Genomic DNA, 26,499 nt, shown 5'->3' with positions numbered 1-26,499 from the left:
CTCACAGAGTTTTCTATCACCGTCGAACATTATATGAATTATAAATCTAATATAGAAAATATTACGACATATTCGTTAAAAATCTATTTATTGTATTTTTTAAGCACATCGAGTTTGACCGTTTGTGTGGAGTGTTGTCGCCTTACGAAGGGATTACAGGCTCGTTTGAAGGTGTCGAGAGCTTAAGAGTCATTGTGAGAATTAAACACTCATCAGACAATGAGTTGAGTTATCTGTTAAGAACCGATTTACTTCGCTAACATCGTCTGAATTGTTCGGTTTTGTTTTTTAAAGGATTAATTATAAGAAGCTTAAAGATTAAGAAGGGATATGTATCATAGGTTGTGTTACGGGATTGTAGACGTTCTTAACTCACTATTTAGTTCGAATGGTTGGTTGTAGTGATTTAATGTGAATTATGTTAAGTACAATATCCACGGACAAGGCTTATCATTTAATGATATACGTGTAACGGTGTACGTTTTTTTATATTCGAGTATTAAGTCTTTAAGTAATTGAACTTGCGGGGAAGCGGGTACGGAATATAAAAAAAAATGACAATCTATAGCTATTTATTATATTTATTTATAGTAACAACATTTTAATTTAATCATCATTAAAAAATCTTTTTAATTACGTATAAGTAACAAAGTGTTGAATTAAAATGCGTCCTCTCCGAACAGGAAAACGTGCGCTTTTGACAGATTTGTGCTTTATAACCCTACCCTTACCAAGCTACCAATCAAGTTGAGTAGGCGTGGCCAGAGTGCGAGACAGAACTAGAGTTAGGTAAAGGGAATGAAAGAGACGGATGTAAGGCGGGAAGGCTGCGTAGAAAGGCGGGACGATATTAAGTGATACTCAGTCGAGACCTCAGTCAAAGTTTGGTAATAGTTTTGCGAGGTCGGTTGCGTTTGCGAACTACGAAACTCTTAGCGTGCGAATTACTTCAAAATATTTATTACTATTGATTAATGATTTTTAATATTAATTAATTAATTAATAATATTGTTATTAAATGTAATACGATAAATAAACTAATGTTCTTCATTTTTTTTAATTAAAAAAACATTATAAGTGTCGTTTTGGACAATAAATATTCGTGTAATAAAATAAGTGCTTGAACAAGATTAAATTGTGAGGACATTTGTTATAAAAATTAGTGCGTATATGTGCAGTGTGATTACCAGGAGATAAAAAGACGATAGGTGTTCAACGAGGCATCGTGATGGCGAGCAGCGCGCGTCGAGGCGCAGATTACACGATAGACAGCATCCTTGGACACAGACAACATACGTCCGGTAACTATATCTTATTTATATATTTAAGTTATAAAAAACTACTTACTAAATTGTTTAACATTGTCCAGCGTGCTGGACGTTATATTCATTAGCATAAAAAAACCAAGTTTCTAAATATTATCTTTGGTGATCTATTATGCTTTTTTAACTTACGCGCGAATGTGTACCAGCATTTTCTTTTCTTGGAAAGGTAAATTACGTCTGGATGTCTGTATGTTGTAAAATGAAACATAGATATCGGAATACTTCTAGGAGTAATTTATTAATTAATTATTATGAATGTGAGTTATATTGAAAATCTTAAAACAATTTTATATTGAATTATTTTGGTATTGGAAATATTTTTTTCAAACATAGTAGAGAAAGGTAATAATAATTTAATTACTTTATTATAAAACATAGTAGGCTCTTTTTTGTAGCATAGGTAGGTGGAGAAGCAAATGGGTCACCTGGTGGTAAGTGGTCACCAACGCCCATAAATATTGGCGTTGTAAGAAATGTTACCCATCACTTACATCGCCAATGCGCCACCAACCTTGGAAAGTAAGATGTTATGTCCCTTGTGCCTGCAATTACACTGGCTCACTCATTCTTCAAATCGGAACACAACCCAAGTACTACTGTTTTGCAGTAGAATATCTGATGAGTGGGTGGTACCTACCCAGACGAGCTTGTACAAGGCCCTACCAACAGTAAAGTCCTACCACCAGCTCCTATCTAAATGGTTAATCGTTTTAAAATTAGCTATTTTAATTTTAAATCAAACTAATTATTTTGATAACCTGTTTTTAATAATATCAATTTAATGAGTGTAATAAGAATGCTTATAATTTACAAGCTAATTAATATATTTATAATTTGATTTGTTTATAATTATTTAAAAACTAATGAAAACATTAAATTAATTGATTCAGTTTAGATTAATTGATAGTAATATTCAGTTTAATTAGTTGTTTTAATTTAGAAGCCCGTGACGCTTAAATATGTATGTGTATATATATTTACAACCGATAATAATAGGACAATACCTAATAACATATCTACTTAAATATGTCGCCCGCTATTTATAATACATAAAGAAATAATCGTGTAAGGAGCACTTTATTTTTACGTAAAATATATCATTTAACGTTTTAAATATAAGTTACGTTATGTTTTAAGAATTTATAATATAATATTAAATATATGAAAACATAGACATTTTGTTTGTAGTAATGCGACCTGTAAAGGCTGCCTGAAAAAGACATCAATGGGATCGAGCGCGTTCCATTAAGTTTCGGCATTACAAAACTACTTTCTCTTGTTCAAGCTTAGGTACCTCGAAAGTCAATTTATTATTGGTCAATTATTGGTTAATTATTGGTCAAGCATATCACATACTTGTAATGTAAAATTTACCTCTAGTTGAAAATTGAGTTTTGAAATATAAATACTTTTTGTATTGAATTATATTCGTTATAATAAACTTAGATAAATTGGTAAATATATTTTTCATTAATCCATCAATGTAATAATTAATTTATCAATGTAAAAATTAAATGTTTTAATTGATTTATTTATGTACGCACACAAACAGACCCATGTACTGAAAACGTATGTGTGATAGAATATATAAAACACTGTGAATTCCAAAACCATAAATAACGGATTGAATAATGCTTAGTATTTATAAATTATTTAATTTTAACTCTGATATATAATTTTCAACTAATAATATTGCTGCCGTTATTACACATTCAACAATATTTGTTATGAATATATCCTATTACTCAAGAGCAACATCGAACTAATAAACCTCTAATAAAATTCCCCCAACGAACCCCCGCGGTCTCATTATTCCGTATTTACCCAGCAACTAGCTACTTAAATGCTAAAATAGTTCCCGCTACAATGAATGATAATACGCCTGTTAAGGAGCTAAATGCGTACAGCGTTTATTGTAAGTCAATAAGTAACCACCGAAATATTAAAAATGATTACGCTACACTAACCGATAATGCGTGTACGTAAGATCTATATTTGTATGCACTATTTATTGTTAAGGCATTGTTAGTTGTGATGTTGAATTATGATCATTATCGCGGATGAGGGAATTTGAAAGGTTGGTACAAAAATGTTATTACTTGTCGGCTGCGCGGTTAATAACAGACAAAATATGTTACTATTGTCCTGTGATTTGTAGCAATAGAAGTTTATTAATATTTTTAAGGAGCTTGGCATAGTAATGCTTTAAATACAGGTTTCAGTTGCGTCTCCATTAAAACGCATATAAAACGAGAGGATTTTTGAATTTTTACAATAGTCCTTCTTAAGTCCACGCGAGCTGGTTCTCGATGTCACCGCCTAACTGTGACATCAATTCCATCGCGCACAAAGAAATTTGGCAACTCCTTTCTTTGTCGCACTACCAAAGAATGGAATTCCTTACCAGCTCACGTGTTCCCCTCCTCTTACAACCCGGGTTCCTTCAAACGAGGCGTGAAGAGGCATCTTGCGGGCCGGCAAGGCGGGGACGGCTAGTACAGAACATTCTTCCCGACTGTACTGGCCGTCGTTGCGTTTGGACTCTACTACCACTTACCATCAGGTGGAGTAGAGTCATTTGCCATCCCGGGGCATATAAAAATAAATAAATAAAAATAGTGTATTTATTGTATAATAAACGCTACTTCCACGAAAAGTTAAATAAAATAATAATAACTTATGGAATATTTAAGTACAATAATTACCGATATACTTAGAATTATGATAATAATGAATGGTTAGTTAAATTTGAAGATCGATTCTTACTAAATTTTTTTTAAAGGATTGAATCTTAGCTGTATATTACCGCCTATTTCTCTATTATTTTAAAAAAATGTGTAAAGATTTAAAAAAAAACCGCTAAATTACTGTCACCGGTCATGTCTTGTGTGTTTTCCTTTCCGCAACTATCAGTAAATGTCATGTTTCTACATTAAAATAACGACTTTGAATTTGAATACACACAACGATAATTTGCGCTTTATTTGTATTTTAGCTTATTACTACTGGTATTTAATTGCGTTATACCATTAAAATACTCAATATGTATCTAATGAATACGAAACGTTGTATTGAGTGATACGACTTTTTTGTTAATTATTTAAAAGAAAGATAATAATTCGTTAAATATTTGTAACCATTTTGTTCTATCTAAGCAAAAAAAAAACTGTTATTTTTTTATATAAATACAAATAATTATTTGCCCGAAAGCTGTTTATTTTCCGGTGAAGTTCAAATAACCGACAGCTAATAAAAGCAGATCAAAGAATAATGAGCCTGTGGGCGGGGCGGCGCCTGTCGCGGAGCGCAAAGCGGAGAGCGGTACCTATACCTAAACGGACTGAATTATTTATCTAAGCTTTACGACATTTTATTTAAAAAAATAAAAATATTACTTGTGTCAGTAGTAAGAATCGTTTACTACTATCGGGCCTTACGAGATTAGAGGTCTCGAAGATCTCTTGTCCGAATCTCGAGTCGGGCCAATAACAGTTAGAGTTTTCTTCAGTATCAATCTGGAGTAAAGAAGTTGATAATGTTACACTCCACTACTGAACCTACTCCTGATCTTTCGACTTGCTATTCCATCTGATTATAAGAGTTGAGGATTAGACGGAGCAGAGAATCCACCAAAGTTTGATCTCACACTTACGCACTATAATGTCTCCTACGCAGTCTTTAAGTTTGACTTCCGTGGGTGAAGTTTAGTTACTATTAAAATAATAATAACTCGACATAATAATTCGGATTATGATACATCGCAAAATCGGTATTTTTGATAACTAATCTTCGTTTACTTCACAATTATATATATTTCATGACACATTTTTGTAAAAGGAAAGCAGACGAGGCAAATAGGCTTACCTACTTACATTTCCTTATTTACACTGGCTCACACAACACCCTTTAAGCCAGAACATTACACTATTTATCGGTAAAATAACTCATGGGTACCTTGATGGTACAGCTCGAAGTTCTACCATCAGTAAGTTTATAAGAACGTTATTCATGTGAAATGTGTTTTACATATCTACTATTTCCTAATGTATTTCAGTCCACTGCTGGACATAAGTCATCCATCCATATTCCATGTTCGCCAAAATTCAGCTCGTTTATCTTTTCGTATCCGTTCGAATTACCGATAGGTAAATATTTCATATGATTAGACCTGACTATACATGGGAACCAAATATATCAAATAAAATATTTATTTGATATTGCTATTAGTTTCCGTCCGCACTTGCTCTCATGTTGTGCGGCAGGGCAGGCGGTACCCTGTTTCCCTTTCTATATTCTTGACAACTATCCAAAATTTCATATTGGTTGAATAGTTTACACATCAAAGTTTAACAAACATGTAAATAAACCCACTTTCAAAATCATAACATTAGGATTCCTTTTATTATTTTTAAATCGTTTCATTTTGTTAACTTCAAATCAATACGTTAGGTCGAGTATTTTTAAAGCATTTTCATAACAAACGTACTAAATCCGCTTAACGAAATTGCTCTCTTTTCTTCATCCTCAATACCATTACTGTATCATCTTTGATATAGGAATACTGAAGTATTCGCGACATTTTTATGTATATTTTATGGAAAGGAATATCGACCTTATACGTTGGGAATAATGGACATTTTAAATTCAAATAACGTACAAAGTAGTGATATAACGAGCGACACTTGAAGTGGCAATTTGACAGGATTACTGGCGACTGCGATGTACAAAGTAACTATTCATAAAGTTATTTAAATTCTATAATACATGAGACGTACTTGTGTGAATGTACAGTTATAAGTTTCAGGATGCGTAATATTAGTAATTGTGTCTGAGTATTATCTAAGGGATGAATCTGGGAATATCATGGAGGTACACACATATACACACAAATACACACACGCGCTACCACAGCGTCGAATGTCATTGAATAACCTGTGCATACATGAGATTTAGGTGGTATTTTAATATAATTACTAGATCATTTTATCAAGTGACAGGACCATTCAAGCCAAACAGTAATAGTTAGTATTGTTGTGTTCCAGTTTGTAGGTTGAGTGAGCCAGTAACTATAGGCACGAGGAACATATCATCTTAGCTTCCAAGTTAGTGGCGCATTGGCGATGAAAGGATTGGTTAATATTTCTAACAGCGCCAATCTCTATGTGCGGTTGTCACCACTTAGCCTGGGTGCCCATTTGCTAATTTACGTATTTCATTACATAGAAAAAAAGGCACGAGTGACATGTCTATCGAGTTTTTCATTTGCAGAAAAACATAATATAAGTCAGCTTTGTCAAAGATTGTTTGGTAGAAATCGCCAGTAAGCGATTAGAAATAAATGAATGCGTTTTACAAACTATAATGACTGCTAAGTGTACTTGTATGATTGTTTGCTTTTTTAACATGACAGCTTAATTCTTTAACTAAATAGAAACGTATCTAATTGTATTACAAAATAATACGAGCGGTTCATACGTTACACAGTAATAAGCGTTTTGTTATAATCCCGCTTCGAATGTTCGACACAACAATTACAACAGGGTTCAACAAAAATACTATTACTATAAATAAATAGTGCGACTAACGTCGAGTGACGTTAAGTGCTTAACAAAAAGAGTATTTTGTTTGCAGTCGACGTGAGCCGGTGCGAGTCGACCCCGGATACCCTGGTACATAAATCGACGATAGATGGTCAAAGAATTATCGACTTTATACAATTCACATAGGGGCTGTATCAGCGTATGGGGAAACGTAATTAGTGAGTTTAAAGTGCAGAAGGGTGGTAATTCGGTATTATCGAAGGGCTGGTTTCGTGTATGCGGATTAAGAGATCGATGTCACCGATGCGCTGGGAACATCGTGCCATCACCAACTACATGTAGTAACTTCAAGCACAACTTGTTTAATATTAAAACAACTTACGATACTATTAATTAAATAAAACAAATGTATATATTCTGTCAGTTTGTACAAATACAAAATCAAAATCATGCACATAAGCTCTTACAAGGACTGTCGAGTGGATACTTCACAGTATAAATTAAGGACCGGTACGGAACGATCCTGCGTAAAAGAATCCGCAAGAAACGAAACAATCATCTTTATATTTTTTCTGTACCTACGTACACATGTATGTCACTGAAAGGCTGGACCGTTTTCGATAAAAACTAGTTGTGTGTTTGAGTGGCTACAGTTTCCTTTACTAACAAATTTTAAAAAAATATTTCACCCGAACGAAGTTGGGAGCAGCTAGTATATATGTAAAAATATTTTTAACAATTAGTCCGTTTTTGTGCGACTACCTATATAGATTGCATATATTAAAAACATTTTTTATTTAATATACAATAAAATATATTTGTTTGTACATATATTAATTGATGCGTTTATATACTTTGTTGTATGTCAATTGTGTCCACTTTAACATCCATTTCCGAGAATTTTTTTCTCATTTGCAATTATCTGGTATTTATTATGATATTATGTTATACTATATATATACAGCCAAACTCTTCTTGTAACGTACACGTACATATTGTCGGTCAGACGGACGGAAATTGTCTCCATTCCTGATGTCTCATGTAGACACACATATCCGAATGAGGTATAAGATTGAAGGAAATAATATATTTATTGACAAGCTTTAATTTAATCCAAATATTAAAATTTTAATTTTTTCTTCTATTTATATATATAAACTTCTATATTTATACATGTAGAAACCGATGTGGGCAGTCGGTAGAATGCATGAAACTTAATCGAGTGTCGCAGGATTGAATTTGGGCAAGCAAAAGAGTTATGCAATTAGTTTATGTTTATAAAAAAAAGAAGGAAAACATTGTGAGAACTCTAGATGTTTATCCTAGTGGTACTGAAGTTGCGTGGTGGAGTGGCTCCAAACCGTCTCCTTAGACTGAGAATGCTTGGGACGTCAATATATCAGGAAGACCACCTCGAAACAAATGTCCAGTGTCATTTTTTATAACTAGTGTAAATAAAACGAACCTGTGAAAAAAATCACCAATAGCTCGAATGATACGATTATATAATCGAATACCAATAGCAGACATGGGTTTCGACACTTTTAATTCTTTCAAAAACTTTGATTAAATCTTTGTTTTTTTTTTATCTTTTTGTAAATGTAGATAGCGTGGAGCGATGCGGGGAATTGAAAAGTGAAGGTGCTCATTCAGACTCTGAGCACGAAGTTGAGCATGAGCACGAAGTGAGCACGGAGCCGGAGCGAGCAGAACACGAACCGCTAGAGGCCCTGGACGCTGGACGACCACGCAAGGTAATTTGCTACAAAGTCAGTCAAAGTGCTTATATATATTTCAATGCTATGAAGCATTTTAATATTATCTTATTATTATTATGAATATATTGAATGTTTAATTAAGCTTATTAAACACGTTTGACCAATTAGATAGGTTTTAGAATTTACTTATAAGTTGGAAATATCATCAATTAGGAAATTAGATACTTTTTTTTGAAGAAGTGGTTGGTGGACGCTTGCCTTTCACGCCGAAGGTTGTGGGTTCGATTACCACCCAGGACAGATATTTGTGTGCATGAACATGTCTGATGGTCCTTAGTCTGGGTGTAATTATCTATATAAGTATGTATTTACAAAAGAGAAATAGTATATGCAGTATATCAGTTGTCTGGTTTCCATAGTACAAGCTCTGTACAAGCTTAATTTGGGATTAGATAACCGTGTATGAAAAATGTCCCAGGATATTATTATTATTATATTATATTTATTTTCATGAGGTACGGCATTATCATTATTTGTATAAAATACCAAAAACGTATTAAACCAACAGCATCTGGTCTCTATTAAAATATTTTTTTTTCTAAACTGTTACGAGCAAGGTCAATTGTTAATCAACTGTATCATTTCTCTAGTGGTTAACTTGGATTTTTTGGTCTGAGTGCAAACCGGGGGTAGTATGTTGTATTACCCTCGTGTTTTTGAAAGCACGTAAATCCATTGGTACTTCCTTTGATCGCTGTCCGATCAGTCATTTGTTGGAAATGAGGATTATTACCTCTCGTCATAAGATGTTACGCTGGTGAATAGTGTTATATTGGTTGTTCTGTGTGATGCAAGCAGGTGCGTCGCAGCCGAACCACGTTCACCACGTACCAGCTGCACGAGCTGGAGCGAGCCTTCGACAAGACACAGTACCCGGACGTGTTCACAAGGGAGGAACTCGCCATGAGGTTGGACCTCAGCGAGGCTAGGGTTCAGGTATGCAGTTATTAATACTTTTAATCAATCACCGAATAGAAATCACTTTTGGTGGTGGTGGTGGTTTGATAGAAAACAATAGTTTTTATGAATCATGTCGAGCATTCCAATGGATAACATTTATCACTATATCATCACACAGTTTGTTACAATTTATTTATATTTAAGACAATTCTCTCGTACAATAAGCGGACATAACGCTAGCTGGGCATGCTATGTCAATCAACCTTTATCCTAACCAGATAATGATTCACGATGGCAGCAAGTTTTCGAAGATTTACATTAAAATAAAAGTACTTATGAGATATTGAATGATATATTCGTCTTTGAAGTCAGGGATACTCATTTTCTTGGCTTATTTTGCGTAAATTTTTGAAAACAGCGTGTATTGTATTGGGATGTGATTTTGAAATGTATAACAGTGCAGATAAATACATGAGCCAATTTTGGAGAAATAACATACACATAAGTACAGGTCTAATATTCTAACCTTCTCCCCTAAGAGAGGTGAGGCCGTAGCCCAGCTGTGCGATTATATACTATAATGTAAGACGTTCAGATATTCTACCGTATTTGGTATTGTTGTGTTCCGGTTTAAAGGGTGAGTGAGCCAGTGTAATTACAGGCACAAGGGGCATAACATCTTAGTTCCCAAGGTTGCTGGCGTATACGTATAAAGTAAAAACTAAAAAAGACAGAAATAAAATAAGTGGAGCCTAGCCGCAACACAGCATCGTCTAATTTGTTCGGATACGCTTCAAAAAAGCCTAACTCTTTCCGGCTTTATCCGGATGCCTGACAACCCTAGCCGAAAGGGTAGGGTCTGAGACATTCTCACAGCTCTAGGCGATCTTTATTTCATTGAAGCAACGAGTTGAAATGGAAAGGTTTGATTTAAACAGCTGTTTAAATTAATAATTTTACCGTAAAAATACATTCTATGTGGATAATAATTTGTTAAAACTATTATAGAATAAACTATATGTTATAAATTTTTAAAATTTATTGTTTTTAAAAATATATTTTTAATATAGCTTTAATTTCGTTACATAACATGCAAATTGTATTGTAACAACATTACTGTGCACAAACATAAAATAACATTATTCAACATAACGGTAACACCTTACAATTTATAATTGTACACGCGAGCATAGATTAGCGTGACACAGAGGCGTGACGCTGTAATTAAAATTAGCTGCATTGTTCGCTCACAATCGCGCAGATTGCGAGCCGCCCGCCGCCCGCGAGCGCGGTTACGCAGATTAGGTCTGGACACACAGAAAGTGCCTGTCGTGGTCACTAAATATTACCTTAATACTACTGTCAGTCATGCATTCACTTATAATTATATAACCCTACAGACACGTCCTGTTTCCGTTTCTGTTAACACCTCTGTGTGTGTTTAAGCTTTTAACTTATTTTTTTAACTAATATATACATTATACATAATATATTTATATTAACTAAAGGTAATATTAAACATGGTTACAAATAAAAGCTCATTTGAAGTTAAATCTTAGTACTAAATAAAGGTATTGTATTTATACACACAAAGTGAAATGGAATAATTCGCGTATTAATTAAACTTATATTAGCAAATCAATCACCTATTTTATTACATTGAATAAAACAAATGTCATTATGTCTGTTACAAATCTGTAATAATAACGATTATTATTAGATTTAAAATTCGCCTTATTATATTCAGATTTCTTCTCAGACTTAGTAGTTACAAGTTGTTTTCTTTTACCTGAGTGCGGCAATTGATCAGCTTTTTATTAATTATTTTAGTAGCTTAAATATGTTTCCGTTTTTGTAAAACAGTCATGGATTTCGCGCCAATAATACTTACTGAGGAAGACTGAATTAAAAGTCGCAACCCTCGGTTTTAGTCAGCTCCTTGACCACCGCAATGTCACTGCTTTTATGACTATTTTTAAGTTGTAATCTCTTATTGTCATGCTGTTACCCTCGACCTTCCGAAGGGAGTGGTTGCATCGTCACAAATATATGTATAGTAAATGTATTTTCGTAATGACTTCGTAGGAAATGCTATCATGAAGATGCCCCTTAAAGTGATGATTTCTCACTGAATTGCTCGGTTGTCATTTCGTGTATGATCAGTGTGCGTTCTAAGATGAAGGACAGTTTGGCAGGATTTTAATTTATATTGTTAGGATTACTTTCTGTTATTATAGTAATTAGCTTAAACTATAAATGTATTATGTTATTATCCTGTGGTTACGTTTTAACAGGCGTCCATTGCGTCTTGGACGCTGCATCGCGTCGCGCCGAGGGCTGGGCACAATGGACGCTAATTCTCGTCTCATTACACTCTCGCCGCTAATGTCTCGCTAATTGTACCTCGAGCCTTCACTACTCTGTGCAAAATTGGTGTAATCAAGCGCAGTGTGACAATGGCTTTACAACTTTTTAATTTAATTGTTCCTCGCGTAACAGAAACAGCTGAGCTGTTTTGTATTATTGTATTTTATTTAATGCATTTAAAATATATTTAAATTAAAAAATATATAATGTATAAGGTCCTTAGATTTATATGTCGTCTTTTAAAATCGTCTTGTTTGTTTCAAAGTTATTTTGAATGTTTCGAAGAATCTACTTCGGAATGTTAGAAGAGTCCCAATAGAGTCGCTAATAGTTAAGATTTGATGGGTCTTTGAGGAACAGTAGGCAGGCGGCGTCGGTGGTGGTGGGCACGACTAACAATGGTTTAATTAAGCACGGTTTGAGCGTGAGAGCTCTCAAACTGCAGTTAAAGTGAGCGCCGCTGCAATTTGGTAATTACCGACTCCGCGAGACTGAGGGGGCGCAGCAGGCGGGGGCGCGGGGCGCGGGTGCGAGAGGGGGGGAGGTAATCTCGCGGCCTCGAGAGGCAGTCGGCAATGCACAGACAATAAAACACTTTAATATTTCGCAGGGCTGTATGCTGCTAATGAGGAATTCATTTCGGTCATTAGATGCTCTTGCAACTGTATTTCTTTAATTGCGGCTCACTTCTGAAGCAGCCGCATAAGATTGGCTCTTGTGCAGCAAGATTTGAGAATTAAGGTCTCTGCGTAATGAGTGCTTGGTGTATTTAATGTTACATTACTTCTTGTACATATCTTAATTACGATTGTCCTACATATTGTAGAAAATGAAAAAATATTAATAATGTGCTAAATAAAAAAATAATCCGAATTCGATAAATCAATATTTTAATTCGATTTATCAATATTAATTACTAATAAAAATTGTTAAATTAAATTTACTGTGTCGCTATCTCTAGTCATATTCGGAGATTGAAAGTATGGGATGGTTGAACTTTCAAGAATTTGATTTAATATTTGAATGTTCCTATGATAAGTGCCAACCCTCATAGCGCGATAGCCGACGAGGGCGCGGTTCTTAAATCACACTCCACGCAGCGTAAATTGCTTTTAATCCACTCCATAGATGGCGCTCACCGACAAACGTCCTACCCTCCTACTTACACTTAATCCTTACAAATGAGAACCTTAAATTCTCGCTCGTAAGGTGAATATTTGCTTGTACGTTAGATGTGAAATTTAGAATGCAATTGAGTCTTATGATGTGAAGTGATCGCTGTAACAGAGCTGCACGAACGACACCACTTGAAGCCTGCCGCAGCGTTGCGCTCAATCGGTTTTGTTCTATACGAAGCCAACTCTAATTCAACGAAATTATTTAATTGCTGGAATCGTTTTAATGATCGCTATTTACTTAAAACCTTAATATTTATTTCATTCCTTAGAGCTCTTGACTCATTTAATCATTATTGATATGTGATTGTAGATAATTAAATGAAAACTCATTAGGCTTTTAATTGTATTTTTGTTTACTTTTGATTGATTATTTAATTGATTTTGATGCGATTTTTGTCAAGTGTTCGCCCAGTAGTCAAAATTCGACCAAATACATTTTTGAAGGAAAACAGGTAATCGTCAACTAAATAAAAAAAGACAAACGACAAAAAGGGTAGAAAGGATACTAAGCTGTTTTGTCTTTGCATATTTACGAGTACACATTTTTTTCGAAGTATTTATGTGTGGAATACAATTCTATTATATTAAAAATTGTTACATGTTTGGCCATTCAGTCGTGAAAAGACGGTTTTAAACAATATCGTTAAACTGCGGAAGGGCTTATTTCGAAAATAAGTTACAGCTTAGAATTTTAAAACGTCGTATGTTAGTAAATATTTTTATTTAAAAATGAATGCTGTAAACTTTATGATGTAAGTACATTATTTAATAGTAACAATAGCCGATGCGGAGTATGCTTATGTTGGTTAATCAAAAATATATTTTAACAAATGCTAAGCGGATTTTTTAATAGGTGGCTATAATATATATTATATAATATAATTTCTTTAATTGTGTGTATTCTAGTTACTACATTTTTTTTCTTTTATTCAATTTAATTTTTTTGCGGCTATTCTGCAGAATAAATTAAGACGATGGTGTTGTTTATGCAGGGAATAAAACTCGGTGATTGTTTGAAAATTGGAAATGCCATTTTTTTTTAATTACTATAAGACGTCACAACTCGCAGTGAAGCAACTTATATTAGTTCCAAGCCTCTTTTAAATTAAATTTAAATTGATCGACTTTTAATTTACATATTAATTTACATAAACTAAATTTTGTTGGTTGCGACAGTTAATAACAAATGTCACTACGTAATAGGGACCTATGTAAAAATATTTTTTTTGTAGGTAAATAAGTAACTGTTCAATGTCCACTGCTGGGAAATGCCTTCTTTCCTCTTAAGGAAAAATCTATCCGTTACACTGTGTAGTGGGTGGTCGATACACATGTAATAGAACCTGAACCCGTGACCTTCATTTGAGATACTCGCGTTTTATCCACTGGGCAATCTATTCTATTTTTAAAAATCATTCGTCCGGATGAAGCGATCATGCTAATCTGTAAAGATTACGAACAATTTGGACCCTCGCACAACTGTGAAATTGACTCATTTGAAAATTATGAAATTATAGCATTTTTGCCTTCGCCGCGCCCGGTACAATGTCTTTTTATTAGCGCAATGCGGCTCGACTAGCTCAATTTGTTTCTATTCTCCATTAACCGCTATGCAAATGTATATTTAAATAGAAGGCGTTAAGGTTTGAATTGTATTGTGCTGGTGTGAGCGCGAAAACCACGTATGCGTAATTGCTTTTCATTACGGCCCATTGTAGTAGAGAGAGAGAGAGAGTGAAGAGAGAGCTACAAATTGGCGACAATTATGCTATAAAAAAATTAAAAGTGAACGAGGAGACGACCGTGCCCACAGTCGTGTTATACCCGCCGAAAAGATTTAACAGTAACTTTGTCAATTAATACATTGCAATATTATAATAATACAAGTTTATATAGATGATAAATAGTGTAATAAATAGAATATGTATTATAATGTAATAGTTATTGTTATTTGAGGGTAGGGCCTTGTGCGAACCCGCTTTGGTAAATACCACCTATTCTTTTATTGTGTTCCGGTTTGAGGGGTGAGTGAGCCTGTAACTACAGGCACAAGGGACATAGTTCCCTAGGTTAGCGGCACGTAAAGCATTGATATTTCTTAAAGTGCTATTGTCTATGGTTATTTACCCGCCTACGTGTTTTTTTTTTATAGAATAGGAAGGTGGACGAGCATATGGGCCACATGATGGTAAGTGGTCACCAAACGCCCTTAGACATTGGCATTGTAAGAAATGTCAACCATCGCTTATAGCCAATGCGCCACCAACCTTGGGAACTAAGATTTTATGTCCCTTGTGCCTGTAATTACACTGGCTCACTCACCCTTCAAACCGGAACACAACAATATCAAGTATTGCTGTTTTGCGCTAGAATATCTGATGAGTGGGTGGTACCTACCCAGACGAGCTTGCACAAAGCCCTACCACCAGTAAAATAAAAATGTTTGTACACAGGTGTGGTTCCAGAATCGGCGTGCTAAGTGGCGTAAGCGAGAGAAGGCCCTCGGCCGGGAGCACGCGCCTTTCCTCCACCACGAGCACGGTGAGCATTTATCGTTTATAAATTTCAAATTTATATTGTTTGTTATCTACGATATAATCTCTCTTTTATTCAATTAAAACTTGATCTTAATTATATGTTTAATTTAATTCTAAGTTTAATAAATATGTGTTATTTAATTATAAGTTAAAATTTGGTAGAAAATATATTGTGGGTAGTCTTTGTTGATTTATATATATTTAGCCCAATGGTAATGGCACAATGTTAAACGATAATTTGTGCTTATTATTCTGGTAATAGGCGATGAAGAAAAACATTGTAAAGAAACCTGCATGTGTCGGATGAAATTCTGCCACATGTGTATCAACCACCCATTGGAGAAGTGTGGTGGAATATGCTCCTTAGCTTCTTTTCAATTCGAGAAAACTACCAAATTATAAGCTGATAGGAAGATACAACATTTCTATTTATATATATATATATATTAACAAAAAATACACGTAACTGAATAATAATTTTAAATAATAACATAACATAAATAAAATAACGTAGGAAGTAGGGGAGACTGTTAAATAATTATACATAATATATTCCGTACAGGATATAATACATTTATAATTATCTTGTAAAATGACTGTTCACAAGTGCTCATAAGTGCTTAATTTAATAAATTATATTATTATCTTTTAATTTTAATATATTTTTAATTAATTGTTATATATATATATATTATTATAATATATTATAAAATACTGAGTTTCTTTACGGTTTATCAATGTCAGAATCTTTATTTATTATTCAAATTGTAATATGCTTCAGATGGCTAGTATAAGGTTAATATAAAACCTTTATATTGATGGACACACATACAAATTAAATTATTGTTTTTGGACAAGGAACCTTCGCTGGCTTAAGCAGAATACCTCACGAAACTTTAATCACAATCTAAGCCATTCGGCTTAAGAACGCATAGAGGACAAACATACATACATATTTATATAGAAGAAGATTTTACCCTGTCACGTGACGATATAAATATGTGTGTAAGAGTCTTCTAGACTTATTGTACAGCTTGAACGAGATTCTGCGTAGTGCTTTTTAGTTTAAATTGCCATAGGGTACAAATGAAAATATTCTATAAAGCTTTATTTCAAATTAGATATAATTATATTATAATAAAAATACGCTAATTAATTCAACATATGGCTCATTTACCTGCAGGATGTAACAAAAAAAAACAACGCGTGTAAAGTTGCGAGCGCATGATACTAGAATTTATTATTTTTAAAACATATTACAGTTGTCACTTCGTATACAATAAACTGTCTAATTATCGTTTGTGGCCGCGTCGATGCGGAACCCTTCGAGGTACAATTATAATCGCATTACGTACTCTAATATAGCATTACAGTTCAATATCTATTCATGATCTACGCTTTAACTAGACAATACACGCCCTTTACAGAAACAAATGGTGTCTCCAATATTTCAATATTTTAATGCCATATAAATGCTATTATCTATCGTCTGCGTTCATACGAACTAATTATATGTTTTGGAAAATAGTCGATAGGCGTGGAAATGAAACAGATTGCATTTTTTTTAGTATACAATGTGATTTTTTTGTATATTTTAAACTGGTAATGATATTTTGTAAGAAATTACTTCGTATCTATCTCACTCGTGGAATGTTGAGTATATATAATATACCATTTTACATATTCACACATATTCTTTAAATGTTATAATTATTATGGTCGATGTCGCATCTCTATGAAGAGACGGTTGACGTGGTTGGTGGATGCTTGCCTTTCACGCCGAAGGTTGTGGGTTCGATTCCCATCCAGGACAGATATTTGTGTGCATGAACATGTCTGTTTGTCCTGAGTCTGGGTGTAATTATCTATATAAGTATGTATTTACAAAAGAAAAATAGTATATCTTGTCAGTTGTCTGGTTTCCATAGCACAAGCTCTGTACAAGCTTAATTTAGGATCAGATGACCGTGTGTGAAAAATGTCCCAGGATATTATTATTATTATCTCTTTTATTTTATGATCGTGTTCTGCGGTGAGTGTCTAGTTTGTTCTGATAGAACAGTTCTCCAGCTTTGTTGTCGAATAGAACAAATTTTGATCAATTTATCTTTATAAGAAATTATTATAGTAGTGCTTTATTTCTTGGGAAGGTATACTAATAAAATAGTTCTAACTTACAATGTGTCTTTTACCTTCATCTATAGACTGCCGCGCTAAGAAGTATAAAACAGTTCAACACCGATTCAAGATTGAATATCCCTGTAATTACACTGGCTCACTGATTTTCAATAACAGGACACATAAATACAGTACAATGTCTTTCCATAAAAAATATATTTGAATAATCAGTAGCTTTTATTATGCCCGGGTCATTAACAATCATAATATTTTTAATTATAGTCTTTCCTTTTAGAGTTTTGAATAAAGCGGTTCGGTGTAATGGAAACCCTATTACAATGATCACACGGGGTTCAGTCAATCACGATTACAAGCGATAATTGGAGAGTCATTAGGTGTACCGACAGGGAAGTATCATCAGCATTTACTCGATAAGGTGTCGTGTTTATCGACAATTGTCACCGGTTATATTTATCGATGGATATCTCCCCACTATCGTTAAGTTGGGGTGGAACTCATATATTTTTTACATTGATGCGTTTTATTTTTCGTTTACATTTTTATTGGTGTGTAAACAACTTAGCGGTCGGTAATCGGTAGGGGCTAACTGAGAGTTCGAGCGTCAGATGACGTCAGCGTAAGGTTTCGCGCGTAAGATGACAGCGTAGGTTTTGTTATTGTAAGTTCGTTAATGCGTGCGTGAGTTTGGTACATAACACATTAATTCTCGTGAGTACCTAGGCACTAAAATTTTTTTTTTAATTTATCAACGAAGGTATTGATCATATTGTTATGAAACAATCTTGTAAATTAAAATGTCACGCTGCGGCCAAATGCGCTCCATTTTTCTTGAGGATAAGGTATGGGACTTATTCCAGCACGCGGTCCGATGCGGTGTGGATACATATGTGGCAGAATTTCATCCAACACATGCAGGTTTTCTTACAATGTTCATTCACCGCTCAGCACGAAATAAATTATAAAAAGATATATAAGTGTCATTTGCGCATTGGATGTAAAGCGATGTTTTTTTTTTTTTTTTTTTTTTTTTTTTTTTTTTTTTTTTTTTTTTTTTTTTTTTTTTATAGAAAAGGAAGGCGGACGAGCATATGGGTTGGTCACCAACGCTCTTAGACATTGGCATTGTAAGAAATGTCAACCATCGCTTACATATCCAATGCGCCACCAACCTTGGGAACTAAGATTTTATGTCCCTTGTGCCTGTAATTACACTGGCTCACTCACCCTTCAAACCGGAACACAACAATATCAAGTATTGCTGTTTTGCGGTAGAATATCTGATGAGTGGGTGGTACCTACCCAGACGAGCTTGCACAAAGCCCTACCACCAGTAAACGTTTTATGTCGTAAGTATAGTAGTAATTCCATAAAAACGGGAGTTGCTATTATTATTTTACTGATGGTTGCTTATATATATAATAATAATACCGTGGAGTACCGGCTTAGAATAGTACTCCCCCAATCTCATCCCGTGGGTGTCGTAAGAGGCGACTGAGGGACGGGGAAAAGGGGGGAAGGGCAGCAGCGTAAACAACTTACCCATAACCCAGGCAAACCCTCCTTAATGACACATGCGCCCAGAAAAAGGCCCCCAGTTACCGGCAAGCCCGCTAGGCCCGACCAAGGTAGCGGTCGCGGTATCGGCAGGGCAGGGGGTGCTAAGAATCACCGGTTCACGGCAGGCTACCATATAAAACGACTTCACACGGCAACGTACAATGGACGCTCGATGAGACTGGACCATCACCTCGCCGAATTAGAAGTAGAGTTAAGTCATATAAACTGGCATATACTGGGGTTATCTGAAGTCCGAAGACAGGGGGAGGACACGATAACTCTAGAGTCCGGTAACTTACTCTACTTCCGCGAAGGTGATAACCTCTCCCAGGGTGGTGTAGGTTTTCTAGTCAAAAAGGATCTCATTAGCAGCATTGTGGAAATCAGTAGTGTGTCGAACCGGGTAGCGTACCTTGTCCTAAAACTTTTCGACAGGTACTCCCTGAAGGTCGTACAGTTATATGCGCCAACTTCGACATACTCTGATGATGTGGTCTAAGCGATGTACGAGGACATCGTAAAGGCCTTCAACGACACCTCGGAGGCCCACTACAATGTTGTTATGGGAGACTTTAATGCTAAAATGGGAGTACAAGATAGCGGTGAATCGAAAATCGGACCTTACGGCTTGGGCTGCAGAAATCACAGGGGGCAAATGCTGATAAACTTTCTCTAAGCGCAGGGGCTCTTTTTGATGAATTCTTTCTTTCAAAAGAAGCCTCAGAGGAAGTGGACCTGGCGAAGCCCCGATAACGTGACAAGGAACGAGATAGACTTTATCATTTCGAATAAAAGGCACATATTTAGAGATGTTTCAGTGATCAACAGGTTTAATACCGGAAGTGATCATCGCTTGGTTCGAGGCACTCTAAATATCGACGTCAAAGCCGAAAGATCGAGAATGATGAGGTCTACTCTCCGACCTACCATGCTCCAAGCTGCTCAAGGCTCCAAAAAGTTCCAAATGGAACTTCAAAATCAATTCACCGCGTTGGAAACCGTAAGCAGCATTGATGAGAAAACCGACACGCTGGTGAAAATACTGCAAAACACATCCCGCAAGTGTTTTCCGCCACATAGAAGAGACAACGCACCAAAACTCTCTGCTGAGACACTCGAGCTCATGAGAAAACGACGTGAACTAGCATCGTTTTTGTCAGATTAAGCCTTAAACCGAACAATAAAAACGCTGACGCGACGCGATCTCCGACGCTCCAATACCCGTGCCATCAAGGCTGCGATTGAGCAAAATCGGGGATCGAAAGTATTCGCTCGCAAGTTTGGGAGGCCGCGTCTGACAAAACTTAAAACTGAAAATGGTGGGGTCGTTACCTCTAGGCCTGAGATTGTCGGAGAAGTAGAGAGGTTTTGCCAACATGGCAAGACCCCGGAAACGTGGAGCGGGAGTGAGGTGGTACTGTTTTTCAAGAAAGGAAAAACTACAGACCAATCTCCCTCCTGAGTTACGAGTATAAGTTGTTCTCAAGAGTCGTCACGAACCGTCTCGCCAGACGATTGACGAGATCCAGCCCCCAGAGCAAGCCGGCTTTCGATCAGGCTACAGCACCCATACTGTTCGGTTCACATCCATACTGTTCGGCAGATTGTGCAGAAGACCGAAGAGTACAATCAGCCGCTGTGTATGGCATTTGTGGACTATGAGAAAGCCTTCGACTCCATCTAAACCTGGGCAGTGCTCGACTCATTGCAGAGATGTCATATCGACTGGAGATATATCGAGGTACTGAGATGTCTGTACAACGCCGCTACAATGACTGTCCACATTCAGGACTGTAAGACGAAGGCGATCCAACTGCGCAGAGGGGTGAATCAGGGGGATGTAATATCCCCAAAACTATTCACCAACGCTTTGGAAGACGTTTTCAAGACGCTGGATTGGACTGGGTCTGGAGTCAATGTAAACGGCGAGTACATCTCATACGTTCGATTTGCCGACGATATCGTCATCATAGCAGAGTCGCTGGAACAACTCACCGAAATGTTGCGTGTCCTAGGCGAGTCTTCCCGGTATGTCGGTCTCGATATAAACTTGGACAAGACCAAGGTCATGTTCAATAGGTATGTCGTGCCGGGACCGATATACGTCGAGGGGAAACCTCTCTAAGTTGTTAGTGAATATACCTACCTAGGACAGATAATACAAGTCGGTAGGAACAACTTCGAGAAGGAAGCCGATCGAAGAATTAGCTTGGGATGGGCAGCATTTGGCAGCAAAGTCTTCAACCAATGCGTTTTACCTGCCATGACATACGGTGCCGTAACGTGGACACTAACTGCGGGACTAGTCCACAAATTCAAAGTCGCTAAGCGTGCTATGGAGCGAGCTATGCTCGGAGTATCTTTGAAGAATAAGATCAGAAATGAGATTATCCGGAAAAGAACCGGAGTCACCGACATAGCTTGCAAAATTAGTAGGCTGAAGTGGCAGTGGGCTGGTCACGTATGTCGTAGGACCGATGGCCGTTGGAGCAGACGAGTCCTAGAGTGGAGACCGCGAATTGGCAAGCGCAGTGTAGGGCGCCCTCCAGCCAGGTGGACCGACGACCTTAAGAAGGTGGCGGGCACCAACTGGATGCGGAAGGCGGAGGACAGGGAGCTTTGGCGCACCTTGGGAGAGGCCTATGTTCAGCAGTGGACAACGATTGGCTGTTGATTGATATAATAATAATAATGACCTCCAGACTGATTATGACCATGACAATCAATCTTCAGAGACATCAGCGAACTACGCAGGAGACATTATAGTACAAAAATGTGTGCATACACACACGTGCACTCTCTATTCCCTAGCTCTCATAATCCGATGGGACACGACCGGAAAGAGTTCATGCGCAGGACTTTACGTGCTTTCCGAGGCACGGGAGTGTATACACTTCCAACTTCCAGACTCCGGGCTGCTACCGAGAATTTTCTGACAGGAAAATCCAATAACTTCTTATTGGCCCGACCTGGGAATTGAACCCAGGACCTCCGAGTCTGCGGCCTTACATATAGCCACTATACCAACGAGACAGTCATGCTTATATATATATCATCTGTTTTAAATCTTTTATGATTAATCCTCGTGTTATAACCACTGCGAAAACAATTATATAGAAATAAATTACTTTTAACCGACCACTTTTCGCTTTACTAAGCATTATCATATTTAATTCGTTGCCCCCTTGCTTCAAAAACGTATAATTTAAATCGTTAGATGACGTTAAATATTATTTTTGTGGGACAATAAATCAACCTTACTATTTTGTTTTCAGTTATAAGAAATATATTTAGAGCTTAATAAATAACAATAACTTTAAAAATGTATACGAATAAAGTAATTAATATTGTGATAGCACGTTTGCCTAAATTTATTCACAAAAAATTTTTTCAAAATGATTTGAATTCCAAAGCGTGCGAGCCGATTTGATTAAAGTATATTTTGATTTGTTTTGGTAAGAATAACTTCATTGGTTTTTTTATTTTAATGTTTCGACAATTAAAACAACAGATATGAATCTGTATGATATTTCTATCAATTTATACTTATTAAATTACGTTAAGACAGTGCCAGGTGTATAGCGAACAAAGATAGTATTGTTGATGTTAACAGATAATGTTCGTTATCAATACGATTGCTGGCAGTTGTCGTCACCTGCACGCGGTCGGGGTACATCACCACATTTCTAATAATAACGACAAGCTTTATTTTGTCTGTGAATCATTGTTATAAAGAAATTATTGATTTTGTGACTCATTTGGTTACTACATACAACATTTAGTTACATTTATTGGCATTGTAAGAAATATTAACCATCCCTTACATAGTTAACCAACCATACCTACTATACCTACTTGTGCCTGTAGTTACACTGGCTCACTCACCCTTCAAATCAGAACACAACAATACTATGTGCTACTTTTACGGAATATCTGATGAGTGGTATCTGTCCAGACTTGCACAAAACCCTACCACCAAATAATATATATATAAATATACTTAAATAGATATTATGTTTAAATTTCAATTATGTGATTAAATGTATGTTAAAATTTTTTATTGTATTTATTTAAAGTCGTGTAGACACATACGTTTTATATATATTTTTATGTCTTTTTTATGCTTTATATTAATTAATATACCATTATAAGTAATACGTCCATTTTGGGTTGCAAAAAGCTTGCCTAGTTTTTTATGTTTAAAAAGATGTGTATTAAATTTATTGTAACAATATATTTCATCATCATCATATCAGCCGAAAGACGTCCACTGCTGGACAAAGGCCTCCCCCAAGGATTTCCACGTTGGCCGATCTTGCGCTGCCCGCATCCAACGGCTTCCCGCGACTCGTTCTAAGTCGTCGGTCCACCTTGTAGGGGGCCTGCCCACGCTGCGTCTTCCGGTTCGTGGTCGCCACTCGAGAATCTTTCTGCCCAGCGGCCGTCGGTTCTGCGAGCAATGTGCCCCGCCCAATGCCAATTCAATTTAGCAATTCTTCGGGCTATGTCGGTTACTTTGGTTCGCCTGCGGATTTCATCATTTCTGATTCGATCTCGCAGAGAAACTCCGAGCATAGCCCTCTCCATTGCCCTCTGAGTGACCTTGAGCCTTCTTATGAGGCTCATTATGAGCGACCACGTCTCTGATCCATAAGTCATCACTGGTCGAAGACTTTCGACTTGAGACACTGCGGTATTTGGGATGAGAAGATATCGTGTAGCTTCCCGAACGCTGCCCAGCCGAGTTGAATTCGACGATTTACCTCTTTCTCGAAGTTGGACCTACCTAGTTGGATGGTCTGACCTAGGTAGACATAGTTGTCTACAACTTCGAGTGCAGAATTTCCAACCTTGACTTGAGTGGGTGCAACATGGATGTTCGACATGATTTTCGTCTTGTCCATGTTCATTTTTAGACCCACTTGTTGGGAAACCCTTCTGAGGTCATCGAGCATAGTGCCGAGGTCTTCCAAGGTCTCAGCCATAATTACAGTGTCATCGGCAAATCCAGAAGCTTGAAAGCATCTTCCAATGCAGCGGTATACAGTTTCGGAGATATCACGTCTCCCTGTCTTACATCTTTTTGCAGTTGGATAGGTTTTGAGTTCTGATCCTGCAGTAGGATCGACATGGTGGCGTTCTCGTACAAGCACTTTAACACCCTGATATACCGATAATCAATTTGGCACCTTAGAAGAGAATTCAGCACGGCCCAGGTTTCGATCGAATCAAAGGCTTTTTCATAGTCCACAAACGCTAAGCAAAGTGGCTGGTTATACTCCTCAGTCTTCTGTATAACTTGCCGCAGCGTATGTATGTGGTCTATGGTGCTAAAGCCTTTCCGGAATCCGGCTTGTTCGGGTGGCTGGAAGTCATCAAGCCTTTGCTCGAGACGATTCGTAATGACTCTCGAAAACAACTTGTAAACATCGCTCAGCAGTGAGATGGGCGTGTAATTCTTCAGAAGGGTTTTATCCCACTTTTACTGGTGGTAGGGCTTTGTGCAAGCTCGTCTGGGTAGGTACCACCCACTCATCAGATATTCTACCGCAAAACAGCAATACTTGATATTGTTGTGTTCCGGTTTGAAGGGTGAGTGAGCCAGTGTAATTACAGGCACAAGGGACATAAAATCTTAGTTCCCAAGGTTGGTGGCGCATTGGATATGTAAGCGATGGTTGACATTTCTTACAATGCCAATGTCTAAGAGCGTTGGTGACCACTTACCATCAGGTGGCCCATATGCTCGTCCGCCTTCCTATTCTATAAAAAAAAAAAAAAATATCACCCTTCTTAAAGAAAAGTACCACCACACTTCTGTGCCATGCCTTCGGCGTTTGACCTTTGGCTATGACGGAGTTAAAAAGGCTCTGAAGAGCCCTGAGGATCGGTGTACCACCCGCCTTCAGAAGCTCGGCTGTAATACCATCATCACCAGGTGCCTTGTTGTTTTTGAGTTGTCCGAGAGCCATTCTTATCTCGAAAAGACTGACGTCCTGAAAATCTTCAGTGCAGTGTACAATATATTTATGGGATACAAATAAACAACAATATTTCATCAATTAATAATTTCAACCTAGGTGTTGGAGAGTGGGGTCCTAGCATGGGAGTCGGTGTGGGTGGCGTGGGCGTCGGCGGGGGTGAGTGGTGGCTAGGACTTGGTGCACCACTGTGGCACGACGCGCCTCCCGCTGCTGCCTTCAGAGCTCTGTTGCACAGGTAATTCGATACTTAACACTCTTCAGGTGACGTGTGTTCAAATTTATCAAATCTATATTCAAAACCTATCGGCTTACTATTGTTTAGTTGTCGTGTGTCACAACTCACAAGTACTATTAAATTATCAACTAATGAATTGCAAGTAAATAATGTGTGTAGCCATAGTAAAGCACTTTAAGCAATATATTATTTAATTCTATGCATAATGTTTTACTCAAGTTGGTAATTTCCTTATAATCTTAACTGATATGAATTTAACAAGTCAGATATATCAATACCGGTTCGGTCTGAAGATTAAGTTGTGATACATGGATCTGCTAAGTGATCCAAATGAAAACAAACTTAGTCAAGTAGGCTCTTAAAACCCCTATCAGGCAATTTACCATTCATTTAATTTTAAATTTAAACGTCAGACGACCTCATTGGTCTTTGGTCAATGTAGAGAAAAATTATATCAATCTGTGGTTTCTATAATTTAATTTGATGTTTTTCTTGGGTAGGTATGTCCTGGCTTTGCCTCCACCAGCGCCGATGTCGCCCGCAGCGCGCTCGCCGTCCCCCGCGCGCTCGCCTCGCCCCGCGCCTCTCCCCGCGCCCGCCCCTCTGCCGTCAGAGCCTCTGCGGCTGCTGCACGACCGTTACAGTCGAGTGCATACGTAACCAGATGTAATATACTACATGTAAGGCTATGTGCTCCTGGTACCTCTCAACGCGTGAGAACTTCGAAGATTCGGTATATTTCTTTTTCTTGTGTCGAAGGAACACTAAGCATGATTAAAAAATTAAACAGATTATAAAAGTACAATAACTCCAATAAATAAATAAAACAAAAAACCATTATATATAAATATCACAAAATGCGACTACGGAAACTTTAAACATCAACATGGTATATATATATAAATCGTTCAATGCGGTTTATTTATTAATACAGAAATATAACACTTTGTACCCGTACT

General features: G+C 36.7%; 1 protein-coding gene across 1 annotated transcript; it reads left to right on the top strand.

Moving 5' to 3' along the window:
* Positions 1 to 1,190: 1,190 nt before the first annotated feature.
* Positions 1,191 to 26,200, top strand: LOC126777695 (retinal homeobox protein Rx-like). The gene is made up of 6 exons (XM_050500834.1): positions 1,191 to 1,301; positions 8,471 to 8,619; positions 9,442 to 9,579; positions 15,542 to 15,629; positions 25,402 to 25,540; positions 26,041 to 26,200. The coding sequence occupies exons 1-6, from the start codon at positions 1,229 to 1,231 to the stop codon at positions 26,198 to 26,200; spliced, it is 747 nt and encodes a 248-aa protein (XP_050356791.1). The 5' UTR covers positions 1,191 to 1,228.
* Positions 26,201 to 26,499: the final 299 nt, after the last annotated feature.

Source organism: Nymphalis io, chromosome 23 (genome assembly GCF_905147045.1).
Source record: "Nymphalis io chromosome 23, ilAglIoxx1.1, whole genome shotgun sequence".
NCBI lineage: Eukaryota > Metazoa > Arthropoda > Insecta > Lepidoptera > Nymphalidae > Nymphalis > Nymphalis io.
Note: the sequence above shows the minus strand (reverse complement) of the source record. Positions and strands in the feature narration are given on the sequence as shown.

Coding starts and splice junctions, on each gene's coding strand:
- LOC126777695 (XM_050500834.1), top strand. CDS start 1,229: ATGGCGAGCAGCGCGCGTCGAGGCGCAGATTACACGATAGACAGCATC. Junction 8,620..9,441: donor ACGCTGGACGACCACGCAAG/GTAATTTGCTAC, acceptor TGATGCAAGCAG/GTGCGTCGCAGCCGAACCAC. Junction 9,580..15,541: donor TCAGCGAGGCTAGGGTTCAG/GTATGCAGTTAT, acceptor GTTTGTACACAG/GTGTGGTTCCAGAATCGGCG.